Consider the following 22,634-nt stretch of genomic DNA (forward strand, 5'->3'; position numbering starts at 1 on the left):
AGTTCTGCCGAACCAGTATAATTCTTGTGTGTCTAAGTTTCCTAATATTTGCTAGTTTAGTCTATTGCCGTTGGTTACATTAAAGAACAAGATCCAGCAGCAAGTTATTTAACAAAACCTACTTATATTACTACAAAGAAAGGCAAACTCTAAGTTCATTTGTGAAGGTTTGAATGAATTGATTAACTACGTGGCAAAGGCTTCCTACCAAGTAATTTTCATATTCCATAAATGGATATAAGATTTATACAGAGAGGAAAACCTACTTATTACTACAAAGAAAGGCAAACTCTAAGTTCATTTGTGTTCATAGCTTCTTATGTTTTCGTTGCATCAGTTGTGCATTTTAATGTGCTCGTGCAATATATATGCACACAAATAGGATCTAGTCATGTGTATCGTTCCTACACAGTTTCATTTTAACAAAAGAAAAAAAAGTTGTGGGAGAAAACATTTCAGTACATTAGGTGAAGGTCTAGGGTTGGTTACGAATGGTCTTTATTATAATGGTTTGCATGAATTGGTTACCCAAGTGACGAAGTCTGCCAACCAAGTAATCTTATATTCCATATTAGTATATGGAAGAGGAAAACATACTTAATACTAGGAAAACTCGAAGTTCATTGCTGTTCGTAGCTTATCTTAAATGAAGGGGTTCTCAGATAGTTTTATTGTCAATCCTGTTTTTCTGACTGCAGATTTCTTGTCTATGGTGATATGCCTATTCGAGAATTTGTTGATTTTATTCGGATCACGGTCGGGTGCAGCAGAAAAAAGTCTATATTTGTCTTTTTCAAGAACACTGAACCTCCCACTAGTGAGTTGCAACTCATTTTAGTTTTAGGCATAGTAATTCTTGCTTGCAAAGTTGTCGTTGTAACAATTCATCAATCCAATGTTACAGGTGCTTTGATGTCTGCAATCGATGAGGAAAATAAGGATGAAGATGGATTTCTTCACATTACCTACAGTGGAGAAAGCGTGCATGGTAACACACAAATATGAGTCTTTCATGAATCATACCTATGTATTTCTTGGGTAGGTAGGTTGGGGAGGGGATCTAATTGCAGAACTGAAACTTTTATGCATGCATGGTTTCAACTCCACACATTCATCAAAGTTACACGAAATGACATTTTACTTCAAATCGTGTCATAGCAAAGTCATGATTCTCCAACCTCCCCCCTTTGGATTTCAAAGGATTTCATACAAAACCAGAAATCCTTGGATGCTATGTATACTAATATGTGAGCTATGGGCTTCTATTCTCCAATTTTTAGGAACATGTCTCTTTCAAACAGTTTGCTGTTGAAGGCTGCAGTGTCTTGCTTAGGATTGGTTTCTTCTCATAATTGCAGATCTCTGTGCTCGTTTTCCTGTTTCTTCCTGTTATTGGTGGATTACTTGTCCACTATTTTGTATGGTTTTTAATGACACAAAATTTCTCCTTTTCAAACAAAAAAAGTGTGTTTGAGTTTGGTGCTAGGAACTTTTAAGATTTTGTTTGTAAACAAAAACAATTATAATTTGCTTCAAGATAACTATAAAATTCTCAAAAAAATAAAGTTCCTATAAGAGTCGTAATTGGAGACCACATTGTCTTTACGGATTTTATATTTGCGAACATTTAATACACCTGAACTTTTTAATTCCACCAAAGTCTTGTTTTTTTTTTTTGTGGCTAAATGGGTATCTTTGCCGAGGTCATGCTTTTTTATTTCATTTCCCATCAATATCGCTGCTTGTAAAAAAGGTAAAAAAAAAGTACTTGTGTGAAGTGGACACACAAAAAGTTTGCAGCTCGCCGACTGAAACAGATATATAAATAGACAAGGTTGAAATGTATGTAATGTAGACTGATTCATGTTGGAAACGTGGAATCGGATACAACGCCAGCAGGTCTGTTCCTGAATTTGTACATGTGATTCTCTGCTTTCTGTAATTCTCTCCCCCTTTCATTGATTTTGACCTTCTGTTCTTTTCCCAGTTCTCAACCAATCAATTCTTCTATTACCAAAAACCTAATCGAATAGATCCCTTTTCTGGTTTGGTGTGTTATGTTTTCTTCAAGTACTTCAACCCACAACGTTTTTCTCACCAGCCTTCTGTTTGATGTGGTGATTAATTTCTGGGTAATAAATTTCGTATGAGGTTTTGATGTTTCCTTGTTGGAAAATTGGCAGAGAACAGTTGTGGCGTGCGTTTCACCATTGCCGAAAGCCGTTACAAGAAAAATGGTCCTCAAGGTGTTTTTTTTCCCTTTTTTTTTTCTTGTTGGAGTTTTTCCAGGGTAGTGATTTATTTCGGGAATTGGTGATTAGGTTTTGCCTAAGTTTTCTTCTCATCTCTTTTCTACTGATGTTTTTGTAATAAAAGGACTAGGGTATACTGTTACAAGGCCCGTTACTGATTTAGAAGCTCGGAAGAGGAATGGCTACAAAGGCTGCCCTCCTAATTTAGATGCTTGGTATTGGAGGGAGAGGCGTCCAAGTTGTATACCAGTAAGAATTTCTCTGCGGCAAATATGTTTACATTCTATGCATTCATTGGGGTATACTCTGTTCTAATTTGAGCTTTTCCTGCAGTTGGCTGTGGAGAAAGATGCCAGGAGTGACCTTCCTGAAATTGGCTCAAAGAAGTTAGTTTCGAATTCTCTGTAAAGAAAGGCAAACGCCAAGTTCATTTGTGTTCATAGGCTGTCTTAAATACACTAGCATGTTTTTTTTATTACAGATTCATTGTGTACGGTGATATGCCTCACGGAGAATTTGTTGATTATATTCGATTTACTATTGGGGTCAGCAGAGAAAAGCCTATATATGTCTTTTTCAAGAACACTGAACCTCCTGCTGGTGAGTTGCAACTCGATCATTTTAGTTCTACTCATTTTTGTTGTGGTTCGTGATAATTCCTTGATCCAATGTTACAGGTGCCTTGATGGTCGAAATCGACAAGGAAAACAAGGATGAAGATGGATATCTTCACATTACCTACAGGGAAGAAGGGAGTGTCTATGAATGCAAATTGCAATGAAGAGCAAGAATGCTATTAAGTACAACTTAGAAAAAGTGTTAAACTCTCGGAGCTCTGAGTTAATGATCTGATCGCAAGGGACTTTACTTGAGTTTTAGTTTTTGATTATCCAAACTGAATGTAAAATACGAAAATGTCAAAAGAGGTTTGTGATGGAAACTCCTAGCTAAGACTTCTTCCATGTGAGTGCAAATTAGATATTTTTCTTTGGACGCTCTCTTTTAACAGCTAGAAGCGGGCCCTCCATTACCCAGTGAAATTTCTGATGCCTCTTTTTACTTGCTGGCAATCCGTTGTTTTCGAAGCGCACTTCTCTCTTTGTGAATCTAACCAATTGACGGTTTCTCTATACACTAGTACCGTATGGCAAGTAACTTAAAACTTCTTCCGTTATTGACCAAAAAAGAAAACTTCTTCCGTTAACTACTATAGTATTTGACGTTATTTTTCAAGATTATGGTCAACTGCAAATTTGTGTTATCGGAGATAGTGTAGGCAGCTGAAGCCAAACTTTTAGGTCTTATGACCAATTCTTAGCCTTAAAGAGGAACTTTGAGGTCTTATGTCCAATTCTATTTAAATCCGCACTTTTCTTTTTTCACCATAATATTTAAATCATTAAGCTCTTAAGTTTTATTATTGGATTAAAAGACAAAAAATGTTATCCAACTTAATACTTAACCCTAATATATCTATACACACACCCACACACAGCACCACTCTTCATATTAAGTTTTTAAAAAAAACACAAACTCTTCTACACTCTATTGCCAGATTACTCTTCTCTTTCAATCCAAGAAACCTACTACACTCTCATCTTCTCTTCACAAACCCTAAATACGGTATACAAATAGTGACTTGTGGGTCATCAATTGAGATATGTAATGTGAGATTATTTCTTGGTTCGTCAATTAAGCTCCTGAGTTTTATTTCTATTTATTATCAATACATCTTCTTCTCTTCCAAAAAAAAAAAAAAAAAACATATTTTGCATATAACATCATTGACTAATTTTATATTGTTCAATCATAATATGTTTTTATGATATATATAGTCAAACAATATGGGTATAATATTTTTCAGGTTGTAATTCATTCTCCAAAATGAGGTATTTATAGTACAAGGATGTAACCCTAATAGGGTTAAACTAGGAAACAAGATAAAATCCTAATTACACAATACCTGTACAAAAGGAAAGAAATATAGTCCTATTAAACTAGCAAATAAATATCCTAATTAAGCTAGAATCTCACTAGCACTCCCTCTCAAGTTGGAGCAAAGATGTCACGCATGCCCACCTTGTCAAGCGAGTTGAGAAAGACTGTAGTCGACTTCATAAGAACATTTGCCAGTTGATACTCGGATGATATAAACGAAAAAGAAATAATTTCAGCATCCAACTTCTCTTTAACAAAATGTCGATCAACCTCCACGTGCTTTGTACGATCATGTTGCACAGGATTATGCGCAATTGCAATTGCAACTTTATTATCACAATACAAATCCATGGGTTTCTGGGGTCCAAATCCAAGATCTCTCAACAATCTTCTCAACCATAGTAACTCGCACACACCTTGAGCCATCCCACGGTACTCGGCCTCGGCACTAGACCTATTTGCTTTTTACTCCTCCAAGTAACAAGATTACCACCAACAAATGTGAAACACCCAGACGTAGAACGTCTATCAGTGACTGAACCAGCCCAATCAGCATCTGTATACCCTTCCACATTTGTATGACCATACTTGCAAAACATTAACCCATTTCCAGGAGTTACTTTCATATACCTCAAAATGGGCATCACAACACTCATATGATCTTCATTAGGAGAATGCATAAACTAACTCACTACACTCACTGCATATGCAATATCAGGACGTGTATGAGATAACGTTGATAACGCTCTTTATCTGTAGGGACTTGATCAGAATACAACCTCAACTTATGATTCTGTTTACTAGGGGTATCAATTGGTTTACAATCTAACATTCCAGTCTCTGCAAGTAAATCCAAAATATACTTTCTTTGAGACAGAAAGATACCATATTTAGATCTGGCAACTTCAATCCCAAGAAAGTACTTCAAATCACCCAATGACTTCATCTCAAACTCGGAAGCCAGATACTTCGAAAGATTTTGCATTTCTGCCTGCTCATCTCCAGTCACAATCATATCATCAACATAAATAATTAAAGCTGTCAATTTACCTTGGCGCTTTAGAAACAAAGTATGGTCTGAGTTACTCTGCACATACCCAAACTTCTTCATAGATGCTGCAAATCTCCTAAACCACGCTCTTGGAGACTGCTTCAATCCATATAAAGACTTCCGTAACTTACACACAATATCCTTACAGGTTACAGGAATACCAGGAGGGAGATCCGTGTAAATCTTCTCCTTGAGGTCACCATGTAGAAACACATTTTTGACATCAAATTGCAATAAGGGCCAGTCGCGGTTAGCACCCGGGGACAATAATACACGCACAGTATTGAGCTTTGCCACGGGAGCAAAGGTCTCCAAATAATCCACTCCATAGGTCGGAGTATAACCCTTTGCTATCAATCTAGCTTTGTAATGGTCAATAGAACCATTAGCCTTATGCTTCAAAGTAAAGACCCATCTGCATCCAACAACTTTCTTCCCTCGTAGCAAAGGAACTAAATCCCATATTTTATGCTTGTTCAAGGCATCCATTTCGACATTCATGGCATCTATCCATTTGAGGTTAGATAAAGCATCCTGCAACTTAGTTGGCACATATACACTAGATAATTGACACAAATATGATGCATATGACTTAGACAAACGATGAGTTGACACATAATGGCTAATGAGATATTTAGACTTGTAATGTATATCAGGAAAATATTATGCTTTAGGTTTCCCACGAGTGGTTCGTGGGGGTAACTGATAAGTTAACACAGATAGATCATTAAAAATTACCTCACTTGATTCAATATCACGAGTAGATTGGGGCACTGGCAGTGCAGAGGGGGATATTGCATCAAACTCATCCATACAAGAATTACTGTCATTATTTTCAAATACAGGCAACTGGTTGCTTGCTTCAGTGTGACCGGTCGTTTCGACATTGAGAGAACCTGCTTCATCTCCACATATGGGCGACCGATCGAGTTCCAAAGGGCGACCGGTCGTTTCTGCACAGAGACCACATGTTTCATCTTCATATATGGGCGACCGGTCACTTGTTTCAGTGCGACCGGTCGTTTCCTTCCCGAGAGTAGTATCTTCAAACACATCATTGTCCAATTCAAGTCTAAGATTCTCCAATCCAGGACTCTCCAATTCACTCCCCCTCTCCCCCTGAATTGGAGAGGAGGGAGAGACATAAAAGGGCACTTCTTCATGGAAAGTCACGCCCAAAGTAATATGCACGTTCTGAGTAGGTGGATAATACCACTTATAACCTTTCTGAGTAGAAGAGTAACCAATAAAGACACATCGCAGAGCACAAAGATCAAGTTTACTCCGTTGATGAGAGTAATTATGTATAGGTCACGGGTGTTACTAGACAACTCACCAAAAAATTTAGTATCATAAGTCATATGATCAGAAGCACCAATGTCAATTATCCAAGTATTGGAGCCAGTACCTGGAATAGAGTCAAAAACACACAAATTTTTAGAGGCAGCACCAACAGCACTAATAATGGAGTTATCACCCATAATTGCAATAGAAACTCAACAGATCACGGCAGAGTATACAACCGAACATAGCAGAGGCACAAATATGGCAGATGCATGAAGACAGGCACGAACACGGCAGAGTGCACAGCGTAACACAACAAATGCACAAATACGGCATATGTTAGTCAAGTCGACGCTTGGTGATGAGTAGTAGAGACAACTTGACCTACCCCTATATAAGCTTAAGACCCTGCTCTCATTAGACACATTCTCTAACCTTAATCTCATCATAAAAAGAGCGTTGAAATAGTTTATGAGAGAGAGTAGAAGTCTTAAGCCATTCGTGCCTTTTGCTCGTGTTGCCGCTGCTGCGATTGAATGAGTTCTGAGATCGTGTACTCAAGGAAGATGACGCCATGTATGTCTTCTATGTATTTCAAGTTGTGTGAAAGATCATGGACACTATAGAAATCTAACACTTATGACTAAGGGAACATGTGATTCCAATCGAAAAGATAGATGTTGCTGCCATCTCACACATTTTGTGCGACACAAAATTAAAATTGCATTATAAAAACACAAACAAATCAAAGCTTTTTTCATCTTACATTAGTATATAACAAAATTCACCAAATCAAAGAATGTCAATTCTTGGTTATTTATGCAATGATAGAAGAATATCAAAGAGCATGATTCTTCCTTTACAAGATTTTAATGAAAATTGAAGTTTCATAAATAAGAAAGGAAAAAATAAACAGCTAGAAAAATTAAAATTCCAAAGAAACCACCACATCTGATACTACAACTCACATATCTATGAATGTACGAGATATTACTTTTTCTTTATAAATTTTATTGTTTTTCTTGGTGATATTCTTTTTACTTTTCCAGACAAAATAATGAGTAATTAAGAAAAATATGATGTGGCAGATTAATTACATAACTTGTAGTATTCTATAATTTCTTCTGTACGAGATGACATGATTTACGTTATAGAAGCCAACGAGGTCTAACCCAGTGAAAAATGACATTAATTTGTAGACCAGAGGTCTCTGGTTCGAACCCCCATGACATTTTAGTTGTATGTGTGAGTTTAAACTATTGCTTGTACTAAATTTAAAATAAAATTGAAAAAAAAAAAAAGGCTTATGCCTTCGTAACAAAACGTGATTCGTGTATTGGCTGATCCCTTTAACAGCAAGTTTAATTTATTTGATGCGGTTTTAGTACTTGTTATTGTACTTTTGCTTTATTACTTTTTCTTTTTTAAATGTTTTAAGTTAGTATGGGCTCGTTTGGTACACCGTATTAGACTTTGGATAGGAGTAAATAGTCTATGTCAGGTGTTTGGTGTCAACTTGTATTATTTAATTACCCGACTATTTTATACGGGTTGGGCTTTTAATACTCTCCTTACCTGACTAACTAATACAACCCACACACCCCGGATTAGATAATACACGCTTAATTATACAACTAGGGAAAAAGAACACGCGTTCTAAGAAAAAAGTCAGACGCTCTTTTCTTCTTCTTCTCTCTAGGGTTCTTTTTTGCTATCTTCTCCACAAGTTATTTTCTTCACTCTTCTCCAGGTATCCATCTCTTACTCTCTCTCTCTCTTTTTCATACTCTCTCTAATATACTCCTTCTTACTTCTTCTCTATTCTTTATATATTTCAATTTTTTATTAAATTTTTGTGGAAATTAGGTTATTAATTTTTCTTTTTTGACATTTTTTTTAATCGAATGTTTTCTTTGTATGTGATATATTGATTCGACGTTGTGGGAATATTTAGATTGTTGGTATTAAACAGAGTAGTGCTAGTTTTCGTCCAAAAACAAACAAATGTGCTAGTGTTGGTAGTTTAGTTGAATACATACATACCTGACGATTAGGAGAGCAAAATTACAAAATTAAAATTGTATGAACCTGAATTCTAGGAACCATTTTTTTTTCTGGGCGACCATGGATCATTTATGATGTTTTCCTCTTGAACCATTTTCTTGATTGATAAATTTTCTCTTTTCCTTTTCTTTTTACAATTCCCAAGCTTGAGGCCTTGGCTCTTTTGATTGCAATGCTTCTGTTCTTCTGTTACTTTCTCCTTCTTCTTGTTGTACATGGAAACTTTGATGTCTAGTACAGACATATGTAGATCAATATTCATAATACAATTCTAATAGTTAAACCACATATATTTCTGTATATGCAGGCGGGATGGTATTTTGTAGTCTTCTGTCATGTGTAGAATTCTACTTATTGTTGTATTATTCTAATTTTACATGTAGTCTTGTGTAATGCATGATTATTTATATTGCTAAAATTAATGCATGGTTATTTATATTACTTTTACTAAAAAAATTTCCTTTATATTATGCCTAGATATGGATGAAAGAAAGATTGTGGCATACTTTATTATTAGATTGTGGTTCTTGCATATCATGGTTTGGTGCATGATGTGGTTCATGACAAACTACAATTTGGAACAAAGACGCCAACAACGGAATGCCATTAGGAGTCAAAGGTTTTTCAGGATTGCAACTCGGTCAAATTATTTAGATAGCATTATAGGAATTGATGACATACAATGTGTGAACCAAATTAGGATGGATAGGAGAACTTTCCATTATTTATGTCAATTGAATTTGGTACTGTTTTTATTAACGTATGCTAGTATGTTGGAATTTTTATGAGATACTACAATTATGATAATGGGTTATATGAAAAAAAATCTTGGCAAAAACAATTGAAAAACAAATCTTGTCATATGAATCTTACCACAAAAAAAATTCATGTCATTTGAATCTCAATTTCCATTAAAATTATCAAAGATTTTTTATTTATTTTTAAAATAGTCTGATCTGATGTTATCCGGAACATCACCAAACACAGTATAACTTAGTCAGACTATTTATCCGGAACAACACCAAACGCCTTATAATATTATGAATAAACAGTCAGTACTCTCCGGAACAGATTAATACTATCCGACAGAAATTAGTCAGTACAGTCCGACGTACCAAACGAGCCCTATACGTGTTGCTTTTGTTACTTATTAATTAAGCAAGGTATATATGTGATGTGATGCTAAAAAAAGAAAAAGAAGCAAATAAATAGACTGGGAGAGGGCGCGGGGTGGCTATTATCAATTGAGTTGAGTGGAAAATTTGGAGATGGAGGAGATAGACGAGGTTGAAATGGGAGAGGAACTTAGTCGCGCGAGAAAGCAATATGAATGGGCCATGAACGGCCAGTGGGAAAGCCTAAAAGGATTCTACAACAAGGATAACGTATTTGGGCAAATGACAACGAATTGCGACACTGTACTTCACGTGGCAGGCTTGGCTGGACGCAAAGACGTGCTTGATTTTTTTTATTTTTTTATTTTTGTCTGAATCACGAGATGGTCCTGGATGGACCCCAACTATAAGTGGCACCTTTAAGCCTTAACCAAAATCCAGACTAATCCCCGCTCACACCGGGTCGGCCCGTAAGGGGTAAAGTGCTGGCCAAAGTGGTGACTCCATACGAGAGCAAGGATCGAACCCCTGACCTCTCTTAAGGAATGAGAGTACCGAATCACTCACACCAACCACTTTGGTTAAAGACGTGCTTGATTTTTTGATTTCACTGATAGAATACAAGGATACGTTGATAGTGGAGAACAACCGCGGCAACACCCCGCTTCATGAGGTAGCTGCGTCTGGAAATTTGGACGCAGCAAAGCTGTTGGTGGAAGCCTTTGATCATGACGTGGAAGGCAGTTATGCAAGTCCGGTGTTGGTGGAGATTAAGAACCACTTAGGAGAAACCCCATTCTACAGAGTAATTTTTGAGTGTTCCCGGTACACCACGTGGTTGGTGTACCATCCAATAGACGGAAGACATATGGAATATGTCCAATGCAGTCCGCCACATGTCATAAGAAGAAATGCAGTAAGTTGGATAATAATTCCACGTGTTCTATGTTTATTGGATAGTACACCAGACACGTGGTGTACCTGGAACATTTAAAAATTTCTCCATTCTACAGGGCTGCTGCATTTGGTCACACAAAATTGGTCGAATATTTGGCTACCAAAGTGGGCGACGATATAGAGCAGCACTTCCAAAGAACGGTTGATCGAGTATCCATTCTTCATATCGCAGTACTTGGCCAACATTTTGGTATATCTTGCGAATAGAAAGGAAAAGAATGGACTCACAAGTCTTCAATTGCTAGCCCAAATGCCAACTGCCTTCAAACCCAAATTTCACGAAAGCAAATGGATTAAGCTGCACCGTCATATATGTACCATCTACTCTCTCTACTGCTTATACGCTACTGGCACAGTTAAAATTAGATATAAACTCAAAAAATTTATCAATGACCATGCTGATGAGTCAGCCTATTTTTTAATGGCAAAGTCAGAAATTTTCAATAGGGAGGGGAGGGCTAGCTATAAATTAAATTTATTTCTCGTGAGATTTGGCTAAATATATGCCGGTTCGGTTCGGAAGTGCTAGGGTTTGGTTAATTAGGATAGGCTACGTACTAAGTTTATTTTATGCAATTAGCCTTTCTAATGATGATGATATTAATACTGATTTTTGTGCTCCCCTTATTATACATTCAGGCCTTTGTAATGATGATAACATTGGTCGGGACCCAGCAAATCAAAACAATGACTTGGAGAGCGGATTTAATCATCCTTCCCAATCTACTTTTTCAAACAAGATTATGAGTAATTAATCTAACTTTCAAAGTGTGTGTTTGTTTAAATATATATATAATATAGTCCCCTTCTATTGCTTTTAGGGTCTCTTGTGATTTTTTTTCCAATGATCCAAACCATCTATTTTCTAAGTCTAAATTCATAGATTATCCTTGCAAAAAATTAAACAAATTGGAAACTGTTTCAACATCCAATTGTGTCCTACAAAATCAATGAACATGATGCTTCAAGAAAGTACTAAAATTTCAATAACTCAATTGAGTGGTCAAATGATATTGGATTCAAGGGTTCTTTTTGTAGAGATGATCTTTGAATTATTATCTAAAAAATAGATGGTTTGGATTAGTGAAATACAAAGGGGAGTGGGCCCTACAAGGGTGTCCCTCAAATAAGCTTATTTGAGAGATCCCTCAATAAAAGCTATATATATATATATAGAATGTCATCCTTGCATAAAATCTTAAAACAACTTATTTGTTATTCAAAAACGTTATGTTTTCCATAATATAAAATGTTGGTAAGCCATTATTATTATCGTTAAGAAACTTCTTCGTCAAACCTGGTACCTAATTTATTCATAGATATGTATTCTAATATAGTAAATTAGATATGATCATATACATACTCTAATAGACCTACAAATATGTTCATAATTAAGTTATAGTATATCAATATACCTACCAATGTATATATGTTTATTTATTTATTACCGTGCAGACTTCATGTATTTTCTACTATCCCTCCATTCTTTTTTCCTGTTTACAATGACGGATGTTATTACCATGCGAACGGCATGTATTTTTTACTACTCCTTCATGCTTTCCTCACTGTTTACAATGGCATCGGCACGATAATAACGTGATGACATCCGCATAGGAGAATAACTATATATATAACTAAGAGTTAGAGAATTAAATTAAAAATTAAAAAAACCAAACTAACAGCCAGGTAAAAAAAAAAATTAGGCCTTACCCAAGCTGAAGAATGACAATAATATTGTGTACAATTGCTTAATTAAGGTTCGTTTTCATTATTAATTCCTGTGGTTTCATTTCATTCATTTGTTTAATTTTATACACTTGATTGTATTTACTTTTTTTTCTTTCTTCTCTTCATATTAATTCAACATCTCTCTCATGAATAGGAATGATGAGAAGAACTACTATACGATAGGCACGAATCCGTATTATGGGCGAGGAAACGCAAAATCAAAAAGTACTATTGGAACTCACTGATTTGCTCGTCCGGAATGACTATTCATGGGGGAAAATTCAACCAACCAAAGTAGTAAATACATTTTCTCTGGTGTCAAAACCAAATATTCCACATAAAAATCGTGATTGTGGCGACGGAAGGGAAACCGAATCTACTTATGAGTATATTCCATTGTTTATAGCAAGTAGAACTGGAATATCACAAATTGTGGAAAAGATTTTGGAGCTTCATCCTCAAGCAGTTGAGGCGCACGATATCAAGCATCAACAAAACATTTTGCACATGGCCATTAAGTATCGTCGGTTGGCCATCTTTAAGATTGTAAAGAAGAACAAATTCATAACCTCAAGGCTGGCTGACTTGATTGATAGCGATTGGAACACCATATTGCACCACGCTGCAGATATGAGCTATTTCACAGATACGAGCTATTACTCTGTGGACGCTAAAGGTACATATTGACAGGACCCGCCCCGAATTCCTCGAAACTCGAGACGAATCCTGTAGAATTCCCGACATCACCCGATGTCAGGCCTACTCATTGAAACTATATCCTCTTTTCCCATAAAGGATTAAGGGCACGAGACTTCCTACCGAAATTTCGGCAGAGTCTCCCCTATAAATTGAACATTTCCCAAATTTCAACCTGCATAAAATTCACATTTTAATATCCCAACAGGCAGCACGCACAATTTAATCTCATGCGATTCATTAAATCGGCCCTCGGCCTTCAGATAATTCGAAACAAACCAACAATATCCTTAAGTTGAACTATACATAAATCAAACAATTAATGGTTTCAAATAACTTTATGAATACCACGGAAACCATTAAACCAGATTCAAATCAGACAATCACATCGAAAATCACATACGCAGAATCGATCAAACCTTTTAAACACAATCATATTTCGCGGCTGCGCCTGATGAGACCCCAGGATGCCTACGTACCCTTGGACAAGGGATCAAGCCACACGTAGTTCTCATCTCAACGGTCACAATTCCGAAAATAAACAATCATTCACAACATAACCAACTACACATTTCGAATCCATCACAATTTCAAATTCGACAAAAACACAATGAACACATTCTCAAACTCTTCCTTTGTATCAGTTCAAATTTGTAACCATACCCTATTCAAGGCGTATGTACATTAAACACATTATCCAATTATTCCCCTTTTAACAGTTCAATCCCGCAACCATACCCTATCCAAGGCGTATGGCGCCAAACAACACTGCCCAAATCCAGGGCTTATACGTTCATACATGTGCAGGCTCACAAATCTCAAACCTGAATCAAAACCACATATACATATATGTAATATGTATAACAAGAAAAGAATAATTATATATATACATAAACACACCCACCTCTCACCATCATCATATACCAGGGGAAAACAATCCAACAGGGGATTGTTGACTAGCTCACAATTATCAGCCCTCAAACGGACTATGTGGCTAGGGACGAGCTGTCCAACTGGGGGACTAACTCTCAGCCAGCACGTACGGACGAAGAATCAAGACCCGTACGCCTGTAAACAGTCCTACGCGCGCAGACTACCCAATTAAGGGTTCCATCATATCCAGACCACATTCACAATTTCCATGTATCAGTATCCAAGGGGAGGTACATGTGATGTTGCACATCATGTACTGGGGAGAACAATCCAACAGGGGATTGTTGACTAGCTCACAATTATCAGCCCTCAAACGGACTATGTGGCTAGGGACGAGCCGTCCAACTGGGGGACTAACTCTCAGCCAGCACGTACGGACGAAGAATCAAGACCCGTACGCCTGTAAACAGTCCTACGCGCGCAGACTACCCAATTAAGGGTTCCATCATATCCAAACCATATCCACAATTTTTCCGGCATCCCAAAATTCCAGGATCCATGACCAATAAAGCCCACACGCCCAAAACCCGGCACGTGTGAATAGTATATCCAAAACATATCCATTTCCATGTATCCCAGTGTCCATATCCACTGTTTCCAAATATCATCATCCAAGGGGGGAGGTACGTATGATGGTGGAGTTTATAATCCTTATATAAATATTATAAAGTAATATCCCATTCCTTAATTCAATTTTCTCACAATACTTATTCATAGTATAGCTAATAAATTCTCAAACATATTCTATATCCATGGGGTATCTAGGGTAGTGCCAATAGCACTCTAACTAACATTCCAATCTCACATCTCTCCTCATCTCACAACCACATCCCAAGTACCCCACACATATTCAACAAACATAGCACTTTCTCGAGTATTGTATATATATATAACTCCAGATACTAGATTAATGTCAAAACTCACATATATCACAAATACTTATAAAGATAATAAATTCAACCAATAAATATAAAATGAATTTCAATAAACCATTACATTCTTATGTAATACTTCCATTCACAAAATCACACCACTTATTTCCAATAATCATAACCGAGTCCCAAGACTCACTTTCACAACCCAACAAATCGAGTATCTCATACTCATCCATTTCATAATTTCCATTATCAAATATTATCCAAGAATCCCATAGGATATTATAAACAAGCTCATACTCCCAATATAATCCAAATAACTCAAATAACAATTAACACTCGTTTACAAGGTCATCCTAATACTTTTCGAAGTGTGAGACTACCTCGGAAGACTCACGGTCAACCAAGAGTCAAACTTTCTAAATTTGGTCAACCGGGCCCGCGGGCCCCACGACCTCCATATTTCGATCCGAACATCCCTAAGGGTTCCACAAGGTTTAATAAACCTATCCTTCAAGTTTGGTCCGAATCCGACGGTCGGATCACTCACGATCGCACGATCGGACGATTATCGTAAAAATACAAACTTTAACTTATTGAATCCGAACATCCGGGGCTCCGATTCACGATCCGTAAAATCCTACACAATCCTAGGAATACCTATATTAACATATATTAAATTGGAAGCGATCCAACGGTTCTAACATATCGAACCCGGAATTCACACAATATGTAAAATCCGTTCGGGGTTCAAACGTTATCCGAATTGAGTTCCGTAAATTCCTACGCGCTCGTGACAACCAGGAGATCATTTTAGGATAAAAATGTCTCTCTGCTACAGTGCCACACCACACGCGCCGACAACACGTGGGTGTCCAAAGCGATAACCCCTCGCCGGAAAAACTTAACATCTTGACTCCGAACTCCTAATCTAGGTAATACACCTAATTTGGAGTCACTTTTGTTCTTGGTCATACCCCAAAAAGTGACCGGAAGTGGCCGGAATCGGAGGCCGAAACCGGCAGATTTTCTATCGCTTATTTCAGTTTCAAAACGCAGAAATTTCTTAAAACTAACAACACTAGCAGCAAGAACAGCTCGGTAGGTTCAAAATCCATACCTGGTTCGACCAAAACGGTGACCGGAAGTGGGAGAACGAGCTCCCCAAAGTTCGCTAAAAATCTGCCCAAAACAGCTCGGATTTCTGCAATTTCCGGCCATCACCGGCGGTTCCAGCGGCTGAGACTGGTCGGGATGAGGAGAGGAAGGCGGCCCGGTTCTTTTGGTTCCGGACCCGTGGCCGACCGTGGCCTGTGGCGGCGACGGCGGCCCTTGGAGGCCACCGGCTGAACTGAAGAAATGGAGGGGGAGGGGCTGGGTCGCACGGGAGGGAGAGAGAGAGAGAGAGGAAGAGAAATTCTGGTTTTAAAACCAGTTTTTCTAAATTACAAATTTGCCCCTCCAAGTATTTAGATCATACTTTTCTCGTTATAACTCCGATCCGAGCCCACTACGTGTCTACGGACTCGTTTCGACATGCTCTCCGCACCGGTACAGTCGAAATTCCCAAATTCCTTCCCGAACTTAAAATGACCTTTTTGCCCCTTTTTAAATTAAATAATATTTTAAATTTTCAAAAAACCTTAATTAATTCAAATCATTTTATTTTATTGTTTACCCCAATTTATTTCCTCTTAAATTAATTATTTTACTTCTTTTTAGGACCGGGATGTTACAATCTACCCCCCTTAAAGAATTTCGTCCTCGAAATTTACGTACCTGTCAATAGAAGAGGTAAGGATACTGGGCCCGCATCTGCTCCTCGGGTTCCCAAGTAACTTCTTCAACAGTTTAATCTAACGGGGACTTAACATCCCACATTTCCAGAATCTCACCATCTTCCCAATAAATACTTCCAAGAATACCCGCTCGCCAACTACAATTTCAACATACTTGGGCTAACTATCCGTGTAACCCTTCTATCAGTGTTGTGTCACATGAACTTTGCAACACCATCCCTTATATTGTTAGGTAAAAGCTCATTGGGTCTAGTACTTGCAACTTTTGGAATTGATGATGAAGCTACAATACAAGGCCTACTCAGTTTAAGAGATTCCAATGTCTAAGGATTTCTTGAGGCCCAACATAGATTATCAATACAACTCAACCACCCATTTCATCTGCTACAGAACATGGGCCTTAGCAAGAAAAGTATATAGCATATTTGGCATTTCCGACTACTTATTGCAACTCCTTCACATTGCTCGTAGCTTTTGAATACTTTAGTATCAAAAACTCTCTGGAGTCAAGAGAAGTCGCAACCATGTTGTCGGCCAATTCAAAAGCCCTGATTAAGCAAACAGAAAAAGAGAAGTCTCCTTCTCCCGCTAAAATATCTTCTGATAGCTGCTGAGATGCTTAATTTTTTTCTCAAAGCTAAACACTTCCATTCTTATCCTCCAACCTTCTCTGAATTCTTTGACTTGTTAATATTTTACTTCTTTCTTTAAAATTGACAGACGACATTGCCAATATGATACTTCAAAGAGAATACCAGAAAAGATCATTTTACTGAATTGTAGTCATCATCCACTTCAACATGATTTCTTCCCAGATCTTTCATAAGTAATTCCATCAAATACTTTTTGACACCCCTCCAAGACATAGAAGTGCAATTAAATGCCTTGAAAAATACATATTTCTGAGTGGTTTGCTTATCTCAATTTGTCGGTCTTACCGACTCGAGTACTTCTCTCGGAACAAAGCCTTGTCATTTCCCTCACTACTTAGGTGTAATATCCCACGCTCAGTGAAGTAAGCTAACCTTTCTCTTATCTTATCCCTCCTTTCACACCTTCAATGTCCCCAAAGCATTTCGACCTTCTGGTAGTGAACACTTACCTCCAAATAGAATTCTAAAGACTCAGTTGAGAGGCTCAACAGTCTTGCTTCCTTACACAACCCGATACTTAGTCATAAGGAACTTTGTCCTAATAAACTGTTGATCTGAACTCATGCAGTTCCTTTGCTAACAGTGATGCACTTGTCATCATCTAGTTAACAATCTCCACTACCCTCCTTGGTTAGACTCACAATTCCTTAACTCCCAATGTAACTTATCCATAAATTTTCTCTGACAACTTCCCTCTCGTATTTCCTTTTTGTAAAAATAATTTGACCTTTGAAATCTTTTGATAATTTTATCTCAACTCAACAGATTCAGTACTTTCAGCTTTTCAGCCTTTCTTCTATAAGCTATTGTGATAGGACACTTTGGATAGAAATGTTTCCAAAAACATTGCACCCCTAAGTCCCAAAAGTCAATACACACAAAGTCAAACAATGTCAAAGAAACCTAATGCAAAGCATATGCATGGTTATTGTGGCTACCAAGAAGTGATGCCTTTGAGCAATGGGCCATCATCTCACAGTTTAACGAGTTTGCAAAACTTTAGATCAAAGATCGATATTTGCATAAGGATCCATATAATGGAGGAGGCTCAAGCGGCTTTACTGGGAGCTGCAAGGCTGGGGAGTTTGTGGACAAGAGTACTAGTGGTTTGGGCCACAAGCAGGAGGCAAACCACACTTATATAACTTGAGGGTGAACACGTGGTGCGAAGTCCACAGGAATTCAAACCTAATGCTTTTCATTTAATACATTAACTTCGCTCATCTTAACCTCATCCATAATCAAACCCTCACCTCTAAATTCATATCCACGAGACAATTTCCCTGTTTCTTCTTACTTCTCTGCCCAGTTCACCTCCTCCAATTTTCGACATTAAATGTCTCAAGTTATAATTCCTCTTACTATCATCACCCACGACCAGTTCCACTTGAAGAAGTGGTCAACCCCGAGGTAGTAGTCGTACCAATTCTCAGATACAACTACTTGCCTTGCAACCACGAGTGCAACAGATCGAACCATTATTACTGTTGCATCAGCTTCATGCATAATGACAACCAATCTAAGCCAACCTCCACACAACCCGTCTCTCTATCATGATCCCCTCAAATTCTAGAGTGAAATCCAGATACCCACCATACTCACTACTACTCAGCCGAACCTTATTTAAAGGTTCATCGCAACTTTCCTACGAGATACATTTTGGGTCACACCAACAAGCCCAACAGGCTTTTGTCAAAACCGTTTCGAGATTACAAGAGTTACCTCGTGATCTCATTAGGACAATAAACAGAATTTTATACCACCAAAGTGTTACTCCTTGAAAGAATTAGTCAACTCTCACTTTCAACTCAACAACCTTACCAATCGGAAGTCAAAATTCACTGAGGAACAACGGGAACAATTTGCAAGACGTACCTGAAACGTCTAATGAAGTCATCCCCATCGAGAAATATCTCACCTCGTGACGGAACACACTACACTACCCACAACTCAAGGATGCACATACGGTGCGGGGTCCACAAGAAATTGAACCTAAAGCTCTGATACCAAGTTGACAGGACCCGCCCCGAATTCCTCGAAACTCGAGACGAATCCTGTAGAATTCCCGACATCACCCGATGTCAGGCCTACTCATTGAAACTATATCCTCTTTTCCCATAAAGGATTAAGGGCACGAGACTTCCTACCGAAATTTCGGCAGAATCTCCCCTATAAATTGAACATTTCCCAAATTTCAACCTGCATAAAATTCACATTTTAATATCCCAACAGGCAGCACGCACAATTTAATCTCATGCGATTCATTAAATCGGCCCTCGGCCTTCAGATAATTCGAAACAAACCAACAATATCCTTAAGTTGAACTATACATAAATCAAACAATTAATGGTTTCAAATAACTTTATGAATACCACGGAAACCATTAAACCAGATTCAAATCAGACAATCACATCGAAAATCACATACGCAGAATCGATCAAACCTTTTAAACACAATCATATTTCGCGGCTGCGCCTGATGAGACCCCAGGATGCCTACGTACCCTTGGACAAGGGATCAAGCCACACGTAGTTCTCATCTCAACGGTCACAATTCCGAAAATAAACAATCATTCACAACATAACCAACTACACATTTCGAATCCATCACAATTTCAAATTCGACAAAAACACAATGAACACATTCTCAAACTCTTCCTTTGTATCAGTTCAAATTTGTAACCATACCCTATTCAAGGCGTATGTACATTAAACACATTATCCAATTATTCCCCTTTTAACAGTTCAATCCCGCAACCATACCCTATCCAAGGCGTATGGCGCCAAACAACACTGCCCAAATCCAGGGCTTATACGTTCATACATGTGCAGGCTCACAAATCTCAAACCTGAATCAAAACCACATATACATATATGTAATATGTATAACAAGAAAAGAATAATTATATATATACATAAACACACCCACCTCTCACCATCATCATGTACCAGGGGAAAACAATCCAACAGGGGATTGTTGACTAGCTCACAATTATCAGCCCTCAAACGGACTATGTGGCTAGGGACGAGCTGTCCAACTGGGGGACTAACTCTCAGCCAGCACGTACGGACGAAGAATCAAGACCCGTACGCCTGTAAACAGTCCTACGCGCGCAGACTACCCAATTAAGGGTTCCATCATATCCAGACCACATTCACAATTTCCATGTATCAGTATCCAAGGGGAGGTACATGTGATGTTGCACATCATGTACTGGGGAGAACAATCCAACAGGGGATTGTTGACTAGCTCACAATTATCAGCCCTCAAACGGACTATGTGGCTAGGGACGAGCCGTCCAACTGGGGGACTAACTCTCAGCCAGCACGTACGGACGAAGAATCAAGACCCGTACGCCTGTAAACAGTCCTACGCGCGCAGACTACCCAATTAAGGGTTCCATCATATCCAAACCATATCCACAATTTTTCCGGCATCCCAAAATTCCAGGATCCATGACCAATAAAGCCCACACGCCCAAAACCCGGCACGTGTGAATAGTATATCCAAAACATATCCATTTCCATGTATCCCAGTGTCCATATCCACTGTTTCCAAATATCATCATCCAAGGGGGGAGGTACGTATGATGGTGGAGTTTATAATCCTTATATAAATATTATAAAGTAATATCCCATTCCTTAATTCAATTTTCTCACAATACTTATTCATAGTATAGCTAATAAATTCTCAAACATATTCTATATCCATGGGGTATCTAGGGTAGTGCCAATAGCACTCTAACTAACATTCCAATCTCACATCTCTCCTCATCTCACAACCACATCCCAAGTACCCCACACATATTCAACAAACATAGCACTTTCTCGAGTATTGTATATATATATAACTCCAGATACTAGATTAATGTCAAAACTCACATATATCACAAATACTTATAAAGATAATAAATTCAACCAATAAATATAAAATGAATTTCAATAAACCATTACATTCTTATGTAATACTTCCATTCACAAAATCACACCACTTATTTCCAATAATCATAACCGAGTCCCAAGACTCACTTTCACAACCCAACAAATCGAGTATCTCATACTCATCCATTTCATAATTTCCATTATCAAATATTATCCAAGAATCCCATAGGATATTATAAACAAGCTCATACTCCCAATATAATCCAAATAACTCAAATAACAATTAACACTCGTTTACAAGGTCATCCTAATACTTTTCGAAGTGTGAGACTACCTCGGAAGACTCACGGTCAACCAAGAGTCAAACTTTCTAAATTTGGTCAACCGGGCCCGCGGGCCCCACGACCTCCATATTTCGATCCGAACATCCCTAAGGGTTCCACAAGGTTTAATAAACCTATCCTTCAAGTTTGGTCCGAATCCGACGGTCGGATCACTCACGATCGCACGATCGGACGATTATCGTAAAAATACAAACTTTAACTTATTGAATCCGAACATCCGGGGCTCCGATTCACGATCCGTAAAATCCTACACAATCCTAGGAATACCTATATTAACATATATTAAATTGGAAGCGATCCAACGGTTCTAACATATCGAACCCGGAATTCACACAATATGTAAAATCCGTTCGGGGTTCAAACGTTATCCGAATTGAGTTCCGTAAATTCCTACGCGCTCGTGACAACCAGGAGATCATTTTAGGATAAAAATGTCTCTCTGCTACAGTGCCACACCACACGCGCCGACAACACGTGGGTGTCCAAAGCGATAACCCCTCGCCGGAAAAACTTAACATCTTGACTCCGAACTCCTAATCTAGGTAATACACCTAATTTGGAGTCACTTTTGTTCTTGGTCATACCCCAAAAAGTGACCGGAAGTGGCCGGAATCGGAGGCCGAAACCGGCAGATTTTCTATCGCTTATTTCAGTTTCAAAACGCAGAAATTTCTTAAAACTAACAACACTAGCAGCAAGAACAGCTCGGTAGGTTCAAAATCCATACCTGGTTCGACCAAAACGGTGACCGGAAGTGGGAGAACGAGCTCCCCAAAGTTCGCTAAAAATCTGCCCAAAACAGCTCGGATTTCTGCAATTTCCGGCCATCACCGGCGGTTCCAGCGGCTGAGACTGGTCGGGATGAGGAGAGGAAGGCGGCCCGGTTCTTTTGGTTCCGGACCCGTGGCCGACCGTGGCCTGTGGCGGCGACGGCGGCCCTTGGAGGCCACCGGCTGAACTGAAGAAATGGAGGGGGAGGGGCTGGGTCGCACGGGAGGGAGAGAGAGAGAGAGAGGAAGAGAAATTCTGGTTTTAAAACCAGTTTTTCTAAATTACAAATTTGC

The 22,634-nt window shown here is 38.3% G+C and overlaps 1 protein-coding gene and 2 long non-coding RNA genes across 3 annotated transcripts; 1 reads left to right on the top strand and 2 right to left on the bottom strand.

The window, feature by feature from the left end:
* Positions 1-9,857: 9,857 nt before the first annotated feature.
* LOC148293272 (uncharacterized) lies at positions 9,858-10,868 on the top strand. Its single transcript, XM_088244648.1, has 3 exons — positions 9,858-10,023; positions 10,322-10,529; positions 10,718-10,868. Exons 1-3 carry the CDS (start codon positions 9,858-9,860, stop codon positions 10,866-10,868), a joined length of 525 nt encoding a protein of 174 aa, XP_088100774.1.
* Positions 10,869-12,634: 1,766 nt separating this feature from the next.
* LOC148293273 (uncharacterized) lies at positions 12,635-16,350 on the bottom strand. Its single transcript, XR_015825600.1, has 2 exons — positions 16,014-16,350; positions 12,635-13,260 (listed from the first exon to the last, which is right to left on the bottom strand). It is a non-coding gene; the product is annotated as an uncharacterized LOC148293273 (long non-coding RNA).
* Positions 16,351-19,587: 3,237 nt separating this feature from the next.
* On the bottom strand, positions 19,588-22,634 carry LOC148293274 (uncharacterized). The gene is made up of 2 exons (XR_015825601.1): positions 22,298-22,634; positions 19,588-20,193 (listed from the first exon to the last, which is right to left on the bottom strand). It is a non-coding gene; the product is annotated as an uncharacterized LOC148293274 (long non-coding RNA).

Source organism: Prunus avium, chromosome 7, assembly GCF_965620075.1.
Source record: "Prunus avium chromosome 7, drPruAviu1.hap1.1, whole genome shotgun sequence".
In the NCBI taxonomy this organism is placed as follows: domain Eukaryota; kingdom Viridiplantae; phylum Streptophyta; class Magnoliopsida; order Rosales; family Rosaceae; genus Prunus; species Prunus avium.

Coding starts and splice junctions, on each gene's coding strand:
- LOC148293272 (XM_088244648.1), top strand. CDS start 9,858: ATGGAGGAGATAGACGAGGTTGAAATGGGAGAGGAACTTAGTCGCGCG. Junction 10,024..10,321: donor CACTGTACTTCACGTGGCAG/GCTTGGCTGGAC, acceptor TTTCACTGATAG/AATACAAGGATACGTTGATA. Junction 10,530..10,717: donor GTAATTTTTGAGTGTTCCCG/GTACACCACGTG, acceptor TCCATTCTACAG/GGCTGCTGCATTTGGTCACA.